The sequence below is a fragment of the Peromyscus leucopus genome, chromosome X (genome assembly GCF_004664715.2).
Source record: "Peromyscus leucopus breed LL Stock chromosome X, UCI_PerLeu_2.1, whole genome shotgun sequence".
NCBI classification, from domain to species: domain Eukaryota; kingdom Metazoa; phylum Chordata; class Mammalia; order Rodentia; family Cricetidae; genus Peromyscus; species Peromyscus leucopus.
This window is the reverse complement of record NC_051083.1, coordinates 135,492,819-135,503,439: the sequence shown is the minus strand read 5'-3', so window position 1 is coordinate 135,503,439 and position 10,621 is coordinate 135,492,819. Positions and strand designations below refer to the sequence as shown.

Here is a 10,621-nt window from a genome sequence, read left to right as displayed (position 1 = left end):
ATTCCTGGTCACTGCACTCTTTTGATCATTATATCTATGTAATATATTATGAAATCAGGAAGGCTGATGTCTCCAATTTTGGTTTTCTCTCTCAGGAGGGCTTTGGCTATTTAGGGCTTTTTTGTGACTCCACGGATTTTTTTTTTTTTTTTAGTTTTCTTTTTTCTATATTTTAGTGGGGAAAAAATGGCATTTGAGTTCTATGAGAATGCTTTCCTAACTGAAACACCTGACAGCCAGGAATATTGGGGCCAAGGGCCTTGCTTGCTGCCCTATAGCCTCACTTGAGCACATAACTGACTTACCCCGATCTCTTGTCATCTTGGAGTGCCTTTCCCCTGAAAGCAGGATAGCCACTGCCCCCACACACCCACCAGTGACTGGTCAGCCTATTCTTATTAACCCATGCACCCTGCCCACCTCCACACACACACAGCCCTTCATGTCCCTGCCCTGCACGTACACCAATCTTGCTCCAGCCCAGCCCAAGCCCAGCAAAAGCAGGATGTAACTGTAACATCCATTAAATTTATTGAACAGATACATTTACTGAAGCCATTGAGGTCAAGGGGATGACAGCACAGAAATTGCCCACAGCTGCTAGAGGCCACAGGTCCCATCTTGTCCCACTCTGCAATTCATGAGGAAGGACCTCATCTGCTTGCTACACTAAGGCTTACTTGCCTCAGCTTCTTCCTTTCCAGGGACCCCTGATATGCCTCTTTCCTGGATGATGGCATCTGGAAATGTTCTCTCTTTTGGGGGAACTCTCTAGAAGAATCTCCCATTGTGGAGTGATCCTGAATTATTCTGGCATAAGACAGTCACTGGACACTGGAAAGCACAGAAAGGAACATCTCACGAAACTGAAGAACTGGTGTCACAAGTAGCAGCAAGAGTAGAACATTAAATCTTGGTTGTCAGATCACACCCATCCTTAGTCCAGGTCTTCGTGCCCACCCCAGGTTGAAATCAGTCACAAGATGAGCATCAGCCAGTCCCTGATTGTCATCACCCATCCTTTTTGCTGGTTCCAAGGCCTTGGCTTGGGATCTCTGCGGAGGACCTTCTCAGGTAAGAACACACACATCTGTAGGGAACAAGCAGCAAGTGGCTGGCCTGCAAATATATCAAGAAAACTGACCAGGAATACACAACACGAGGCATAAGCAGAGCAAACGGGGCCTTGGCTCGCATGGAAATTCACAGCACAAGCTGGGACTATGGTGGTGGCTAGCTGGGTGGGTCAGGGCTTCCACCAATCTGGGATTGATACACTTTGCCTAGGATGTGATGGATGGGAGAGCTAGTATGAAAATGCATACTCACTGAATAGCTAGTCACTGTGAGTAAAACAGTTAAGGATGAGATTCCAAAGGCAGTGTCATAAGCTTGCCTGGGGATGCTGACTGGGTAGAAAAGCCAGGCTGTCAGGATCCTTTTAATAGACTCTTTCTCTCTAATATCTCCCAGGCCAGGGGGTATAGCAGCTATCTGCAGGCCCTCTCCTCTACTCTGGGGCTGACCCTTCAGTAGTACTTCTAAGCTGGTACAGGATGGGATCCTCTGCTTTATGTTCTCCTGCCTAGGCAAGGCTGCTGGGCACCCAGCCAGGCCCTCCTGGGCACTCTCTAGGAGTACTGCCCATCTGGGCTGGAGTGGGAGCCCCAGGGGGCTCATCGGGTCCTGCCTGGCTTGGGTCCACAGGGCCATGGTCTGGGTCATGGTCTTCTATCTCCTCCTCAACCTCGTCCTCTGCCTGCTCCTCCACCTCATCTTCCTCTTTCTCCACATTCTCATCTTCTGCCTTTGCATTGACTCTGCCATCAGCCCAGGCAGGAGCCAGATCACCAGCTTCATTCTCCACCTGGGCTTCCAGGTTGCTGACTAGTCTTGCCTCCCATTCCTCAGACTCCCTTATGAGCCCCAACAACTCCAGGAAAGTTGGAGATCTCCCGATCATTCTCAGCCTCCTCAGAGCTTCATCCAGAGGCTCATTCAGGTTAGCCCTGGTGAGCACCTGCCTCAGGCGGACATCATCAGTGGAGGTTCTCTCTAGAGCCCCCTTCTGGATGGCTTTCTGCAGCAGGACTTCTAGCCTCAACACAAAGGCAGAGAGCTGCTCATCTGACTGCTGTTGAGCAGTCAGACACTTCATTCGGATGGTGGCCTGAGATTCATTGTCTCCAAACACCCGGGTCAGGGCCTCTAGGCAGTCCTCTGCAGTCCTTGCTGGATTCTCTGCTAACAGCCCATGTACAAGGTAGAGGGCAGTCCCCCGCAAGCCCTCCAGCAGTCGTCTCCTCTTCTCCCTTTCTGGGACCCTTTGCCACACCTGAAACATGTCAGTGGTGTGGTCTAGCCAGGCCTCAAAGTATTCCTCCCCAGGGGCTGGCTGAACGCTCCCAGAAAACACACCCAACCTCTGGTACTGCAAGGTCTCCACCCAGGGCTGGATTGCCTGACTAACTGACTGGAGCCTGCATACTCTGTCCAGCTCCAGGCCCAGGGCTCCAGGTACACTATCCACCGTCTGCCCCTGTTGCTCCAAGAAGTGAAAAAAACGACCGAGAAGCTCTTCGGTGGAGCTACGGGGCACAAAGACCACGTTCCAGGGCCCCCGAGTGCCTAGGATTTCCCTTGGGACCAAAGCATAGTTGACTTCCCGGTCAAGCTCAACCAGGGCTGCAGTGGCATTATCCTCCTCACGAAATACTTTGCCCAGCACAGTAAAGTGGCCCATGGGCCACAGGGCAGCCTCCAGGGACTCTTGGAATTCAGCTTCACTGCAGTCCTCCGGGATGCCTAGGATAAGCAGGCCCCTACGAGCGCTGACACCCATCCACCTGCACCAGTCCTGTAGCATCTCCACCGCCATAACCTGAAATTTTGGCAAGGCTCACACTAGGAGCAGGAGACCGTTTCCCCAGAAGCAGGTCAGGTTGGGACAGGAGCCTAGGCTAGGACTCAGAGACCAGCCTAGGTCTCCACAGCCTGTAAACAAACACAGGGAGAGAGGAGGTTAATGTCCACCCCTCCCCCCCCCTTCCCATCCACTAGCCCTAGAGAAGAGGTTCTCAACCTGTGGGGCGCAACCCTTCAGGTGGAAAGACCTTTTCACGGAGGTCTCCCAAGACCACTGGCAAACACAGATATCTACATTACTATTCATAACAGTAGCAAAATTACAGGTGTGAAGTGGCAACGAAAATAATTTTATGGTTGAGGGTCACCACAACATGAGGAATTGTGTTAAAGGGCCATAGCATTAGGAATGCTGAGAACCACTGCCTTAGACAATGCTTCTGCATCCCACCCCATGCCTCAGGCACAGGCCTTCCCCAGCCCAGTATCTCCCTGCCGTCCAACTCCCACAGGCCTGCGGGTTGGGGCGGGGTTTGTCAGGGCCAGTAGTACCCTCCCAGGATTTGGTACCTCCTAGGAGCAGGATCCTTCCTCCTGCGGTCTCACAGCAAGGATTCCCGGGCTGCTCTCCAGGTTCTCTCGCCAGCCAGCTCCCTTGCTCTCTTTAGCCTTATAGTTGCGCACTCACGCAGAACAGTGTGGGCGCAAGCTTAACACTGCTCTCTGCAGTGCGGACTTGGGGCGGGGGTATGGTGGCGCTGGAGCACAGATCCCCCTACGTGCTCCGGGAGCAAGCCAGCCAGGCCATTGGTGCAGGAAAATCACAAGACAAGGCTGTCACCTAGCCCTTGGCAACCTGGGACCTCCGGTGATGTCAATGGGCCGGCCACTGGTGACGTCACCTGCTGCTGACCCCTCCCCCGTCGTACATCTATGCCACTGGCACAGGGAACACAGAGTGCTCAGGGGTCTCTCCACAGAAGGGCATCAGAAAGCTGCCGCGCCCCCTCCAGCTTTGTCTCCTGATCAAGGCCAGGGAGCAGGGACTCTGAGGCTCCCCTCCCCCCGTGAGTCCCTATCTGGACCTAGTCCAGTGACAGAGCTGGGCAAGCAACACCTGGTCTAGGTAGAGTCCCTGAAATAGATAGATACCACATGAGCGCACACACCCCATCCCACCACTCCCCACGGAGCATGCACCATCTGGGTGATGCCCATCCAGTGGAAGGGGCTGTAGGCATGCTCACTACCGTGGGGCATGCATGCTTTGCTGTCCTTGGTGCCTGTGACCAGCTCACAGGTGGGTGGTCCAGCATCAGGCAGGCCTTTCCTGCTCTGCCTGCTGTATATCCAGGTTCTTGAAAAGCTGCTTTTGAGATCTGAAGCCCAAACACTTGGACTTGTATCTTACTGGCTGTCTTTGGGCCAGTCCCTGCCCATTCTTGTTGCAGAAAAGTTTATAGTTTCTGGGAATTCTGCCTAAATTCATGTAGGAAGAAGCACTGTGATGGCAGTGAAGTGCTCAACATTTCTCTGCCCCCTGTGTCAATAGTCTTCCAGGCTCTGGGACACGACTCTCTTGGTGTTGAAGGTGGCATGGGTGGCCTAAATCCCAGAAGCCTCCCTATGTGTTTTACCATCAGTCAGTCCCTCCCCTGCCCTATATCTTCTGCTCATCCCCTCAGAGCTGTGCTACCCTGGCTCAAAACAGAGTTTCAATCCCTACCACTCTTATCACCCTGACTCTCTCCAATCACCAAGAGTCCAGAGATGCACAACATCTCTGCCAGTGAGAAGGCAAGCAGATTCACAGAAGGTCAGACCTCTACATATCCTTTCCTGCCCCCATTTTCTTTCTTTGGGCACCATACTCTGGCCACTTGACTTTCACTACTGGGAAAAGTTTCCCTAGTGGTGTCCGTCTCACTCATACTGCCTTGGCTTATTGTTGTGAGCTCTATTTAGGTTGTTGTCATGTTAGACTGTTTCAGACATTGCTGCCACTAGCATCCTACCTGCCTTCCTGAACCTCTGGCAGTGAGGAAGGCTCTAGGGTATACACCAGAAAGTGACCTTGCTGAGACTTGGGCTGTGTCCAAGTAGGCTTCCATTAATCCATTATCTGCTGTGAGTGGAGCAACCCATGTTCTCTCCAATTAGCAGTGTGGGAGCACTCATCTCTGTCCTACAACTCAAGCAGCCTTTCAGCCTTGACCATTGAACACCCCCAAAAGGGAGAATTACTACCTCATGCATCAACATGTGCTTGGCATTTCCTTAATAGGTTATTATATTGTGCATCCTCTTACAATTTCATCTTCCACTCCTGGTTCACCTTCTGTGTATCTCTTTTGCTCTTCCTCATGCCCAGCCCCATCCTACAGACAGGTCTTTAGCCCGTTTTCAGGAGAAAGTTTTTAGCATCAAAGCTGAAGGCACTCTCATTGTGTACATGCAACCATTGCCCAAAACAGGTTACATTCAACTTGACCTCACACTTGGTCTTCCGTTTGTCATGGGCAGTTCTCTTTCTTGCCCCTGTGATTCCTACTATGATTATCCACAGCCTGAAGGCAAGTGCTTTGGGGGGGGGGGAAGAATTGTAAGTCTTCTGTTACAACCCAACTCCCTCAATTGGTCTAAAGCATCTAATCCCTCCCTTACTCAACCTCCAGGGCCCAAACTGCCTGTTCTCATGCTGGCCAGTTACTGCTGTTAATATCTGATGTAAGAATTTCTGTCTACTGAAATTCCTTGTTTGACCTGTCATGGCTCACACAATAAATACCTTGTCTTCCTTCTTAGCTTGGGTGTAATTTTCCTGTTTTTTTCCCCACAGAAGGCATTCCCTTGGGAACATAAATAAGCTGGATGCTCTAGTGCTACCAGCTGGCCCAGTGGGCTTGCAAACAGATTATCAACACATTTCCCCTGTTTTTAGGCTTGTTTCTCCTTTCCCTCTTTCCCTCTCTTCCTTCTCCAAGTGAGGGCTTTCCTTCTTTATAGGCTCATTTTCCTCCCTCTACACTAGGGCATGGGTTGTGACACCTCAACTGTTTTTCCTTTGTCTCTTCTCTGTACCCAACGTCTCTATCTCTCAGCGGTTAGTAGCTTTTCTTTCTCTACCTTTCCTTTCTTGGCTTCTGGGACACCCCTTCCTGCATTTGAACTGACTTCCTGCCCCCTTTCCTGCCTTTCAGTTGAAGTTATCCTTCTACCTCCCCCTCCTTCTCTTCTTCCTATTTCTTTGTTGGACCTCAATATAATATAGTGTGGGTGGTCTCCTAGCTGCAGATCTTGGACATTCTTTCCAGAGATGTTCTATGCTGGCCATAATCCCTTCTCCAGCTCTGCCCATGTGTGTCAGACTGTCCATTTGGGTGCCCCTCAGGCTTTAATAATTCAGATATTTCAACTAGGGTGCTTCAAACACCTTTGCATACCTGCTCTTTCCCTGGGCTTCCCCCATCTATACAAATGGCTCGGCCTTCTCTCAGGTTATTTGAGCAAAGGCTGCAGGAAACTTCCTCTCCTTTCCTTTGTTTCTCACCTCCAAATCTCTCCCACCACCAGACACTATCAACTATGGCCAGGGACTGCAATTCTTTTCCGTAGTTCCTAGCTTGGTGTCCTACTCTTCGTGCCTGTACTCTGATCCCTCTATCTTCCTTTATCCATATTAGTAGCAATTATTCACATGTCATCACCAGATAAATGATGGAAAGGTCTCTGTTTTTAAGCATTAAGTAATCCCTCCTGGAAAGCAAGCAGGTGCCCTTACCAAAAGGAGCCTTGCAAGATCACGTTGTCTAGGATGGCAAGTGAGTCTGTCTTCTAGGTTGTAAGAGCCAATAGTAAACAGATGCGCATGCACACACACACACACACACACACACACACACACACACACACACACAGAAAGAGAGAGTGAGGAGACTCTGTGGGGAATGAAGACACCAGAGAGATAAGATGATGATACAATTTAGCTAGCTTCAAGCTCACTGGGAATCAGTGATGGATTGAGCTTGCCTTGAAGACCATCTGGATAGATTCTCAAACTAAGCAGGAGTGAGTGACCCAACACCCAAAACTGTAAGAGGTAAATTTATACTTTTAGTGTAAGTTAATCTGTCTTAGGTATTTTGTTACAGCAGCACAAATGGATGTGGCAGCCTGATTGTCCAGCCTGGAGTCATGGACATGTAACCCAAGGGCCCTTGTTCCTTCTAGCTCAGCTTACCAGCCTACATGGTCTGCCTGGCTTGCCCTTTTGGCTCGTGGGGTTGAGTGGTACTTCAGGAGTCAGCCAACATTCATGAACAAGGCAACATCTTGCAAGAAAGAGGTGTTTACCCAAACGCATGGGCTTCTGTGCCAGTCATCTGATGGAGACTCCATGGTCCTGGATTCCTGGGTGCTGTGGATTCAATTTCCCACAAATCCACACTCTTAAGAGGAAGTTTCTGGCTCTTATTACCTCAGAATGTGACCTTATTGGGGGATAGGGTTGCTGAACACTTAGTTTAATTTAGGTGAGGTCATACTGGAAGAAGGTGGATACCAGAACCGATGTGAATGTTGGTCTTGACATCTCCCAGCAGAAGAGGAAGCTGTTGACCCAGAATAAGGACTGGAGTCCCCCATATGTGATGGGAATGCACATCTTGCTGCTGCTTCAAAGGAAGCTGCAGACCCAAGGTAGGGACCAGATCTGACCCAGGGCAAGACCCATAGGACAGATTCTACAACACACAGAAGAAAGACTAGACATAGAGACTCTGGCCTAAATATCAGTGTCACAGAGGAAAACCACGCCTCAATATTACTATGAATTAGTCCTCTTCTGAACATTGTAAACACCACCACTGAAAGAAGAAAGGCAATGTGAATTAAAAAATAAAAAAGAGAAACTCGGCCAACAAACCAACTCCAGATGCACAAGCCCAGCACAAAAACAAATCAACACAAAAATACCAAGATAACATACTTTCTCCAAAAATTACTGATCTCGTAGTAACGAGTCTCAGTAAGAACAATTTGTAAGAACTTATAGACAAAGAATTCAGAAGAATGATTTTAACTATATTAAAATAACTCAAAGAAACCATTAATGTACTCCAAGAGAAAGACACAAAGCTGAATGCAATCAGGAAGTCAATCAAAGATATGAAAATAGATTTCAGCAAAGAGATATTAGTGCTGAAGACAAACCAAACTGAAATGATACTGAAAATGAAAACTCAATTAGATGAATTAATAGCTTGGTGGAAAGCCTCATCAATGAATGAGACATGAGGAAAAAGAGTATCAAGCTAAAGGACAAGGTAGAGGAATTAGATCATTCCTTAGTAGAACATGTAAGAATTATGAAACACCATGAAAGGAGTAAATCTTCAAATTAAGGGCATTCTGCACCAAAGCAATAGAAAATATTTTCAATAAAATCATAAAAGAAAATTTCTAAAATCTAGAAAAAGAGATACACATCTTGTAGGTACACAAGAAACCTACAGAACATCAAATAGACAAGAAAAGAAAAGAACCCCCTATTGTATGTTATGGTAAAAACACTAAAATCACAGACAAAAGAAAGGGTATGAAAGAAAGAATAATAAAGTCATTTATAGGGTCAGGCCCATCAGAATAACATCTGATTATTTAAAAGAAATATTTAAGACCAGAAGATCCTGCACAGATGTATTACAAGCTCTACAAGACCAAGACCACAACTGCCAAACCTATTATACTCAGCAAAATTATCTATCAAAATAAAGGGAAAATTATTTTTTTTTCATGATAAAAAGAGACGAAAGGAACGTGTGGACACTAAACCAGCTCTACAGAAGATACTGAAAGGAATATTCTCATCAGAAATAAAGGATAAATACATCAAAGAGGCCACTGTTGGAGCATAAATAATAACAGGACAGTCAATATATTTATGTCAAAGTAAACAACACAAATATACAAAATGAAGGAATTAACACATAATTCCTTTAAAAAACAACTCTCTATATTAATAGTCTCAGTTCCCCATGAAAAAGATGCAGACGAATATATATTGAATTGGAAAATAGGAGCCATTATTTTGTTGCCTCTGAAAAATACAGGTATGGCTATTTTAATATAACACAAAATAAAATTCTATCCCAGAAGAGGAGAGATAAAGAAGATTCCTTCATTCTCATCAATGGAACAATAAGTTGAGAGGAAAACACAAACCTAAAAATATATGCACCAAATACAGGTACACACGATTTGATGGAAAAATGTAAACCCACAGTTAAAAGCCACTACACTGATAGTGGGTGATTTCAAAACCCAGGCCCACCAATAGAGAGGTCATCGGATTAAAAATAAACAGAGGAAAACTGAAAATAAATAACATTATTAATTAGAAGGACATGAAAGAATATTCCACCTGAAGGGTAAGAATACACACTGCACCTGATGGACATTTGGCAAAAGTGAACACACATTAAGACAGAGAGAGGGTAAACCTAAAGGAACCATAAACATAGATAGAGTGTCCTATATTCTAAATGAACATAACAGAACAAAACAAAATATCAATACCAAAAGAAACTACATTTTACAGAACTCAGAGATTCAGGCAAGAACAATAGGAGAGTGGACTCAGGTGCCTATAAGGTTGTACTTGAGAGTGCACATAGGTACCAATTCAGTTCCCTGTCACCAAAATATGTCATGGACTGTGATTCAAGACAGGGAAAACAGGAGCTTCTGAGAGATATGGCAGGGCTGTCTCTCATCCGTGTATACCCCAGGTGTCAGTGACTCCAAGGAATGTTAGGTCCCCCCCTTTCCTGCAAGCAGCACAAGTCTCTGATCTCTGAAATGTGAGAAAAGCTGGGATACTGATGTTTGCTGCAGAGAGTCAGCCCACGAGGTTGGCAAATCTTTCTCATTAAGAGTATGAAGTCTCTGGGGAGCAGAGGATGGCTGAGAATGTAAAGTGCTTTCTGCATGAGGTGACACCCTGAGTTCATTACCCAGTACTCATTTTTTTTTTTAAAAAAAAAAAAAAAGGTATATGGACAGGTATGTTTAATCTCAGCACCAGGGAGAGAGAGACAGGAGGATCAAAAAAACCTGTCTGGCCAGTCATTCTAGCACAATCAGTGAGCAAGCTACAGGTCCAGAGATCCTGTTTCAAAAATTAGAGAGGGAATAACTGAAGAAGACACCAGATTCTGACCTATCACACACACACACACACACACACACAGAGAGAGAGAGAGGGGGGGGTGGAGGGAGACAGAGACGACAGAGACAGAGAGAGAGAATGTGTGTAAGTTCTTTGAGATCAGGCTATCTCCAAGGTCACAACATTTCCAACCCCTTCTTTGGCTTCAAAGCACAGCTCAAAGCACACATCTGTTCCTCTCCTTCAACGTGAGTGAGCAAGAATGAGGTAATGGAGAAAACAGTGGAATCCGGCCCCATCCATAGCACCCTAGAGAGGACAGGGAGAGAGACACAGTGTCATCAGGGACCTGGTGTGCTGTCTGGGTGCGTGGGGTCCGTGCAGAGAGTGCAAGGCTGTGCATAGCTAGCTAATACTCCACCCATGGCTGGTGACGTTCCAGAGAGGCGCCCCCACCGCGCCTGGGGCACAGGCTAAAGAGGGCTAGGCCTGGCCTGAAGCTTACAGGAATTGTCGAGCCGATGTGGACATCTGCACCGTCAAGCACGGACATGAACCTTTATTTCGAGGGTGTGGGTGGGTGGGTGG

General features: G+C 47.1%; 1 protein-coding gene across 1 annotated transcript; it reads right to left on the bottom strand.

The window, feature by feature from the left end:
- Positions 1 to 508: 508 nt before the first annotated feature.
- Positions 509 to 3,693, bottom strand: LOC114689182 (paraneoplastic antigen-like protein 6B). The gene is made up of 2 exons (XM_028863574.2): positions 3,436 to 3,693; positions 509 to 2,994 (listed from the first exon to the last, which is right to left on the bottom strand). The coding sequence occupies exon 2, from the start codon at positions 2,876 to 2,878 to the stop codon at positions 1,586 to 1,588; it is 1,293 nt and encodes a 430-aa protein (XP_028719407.1). The 5' UTR covers positions 2,879 to 2,994; positions 3,436 to 3,693; the 3' UTR covers positions 509 to 1,585.
- Between the last annotated feature and the right edge of the window lie 6,928 nt (positions 3,694 to 10,621).

Coding starts and splice junctions, on each gene's coding strand:
- LOC114689182 (XM_028863574.2), bottom strand. CDS start 2,878: ATGGCGGTGGAGATGCTACAGGACTGGTGCAGGTGGATGGGTGTCAGC.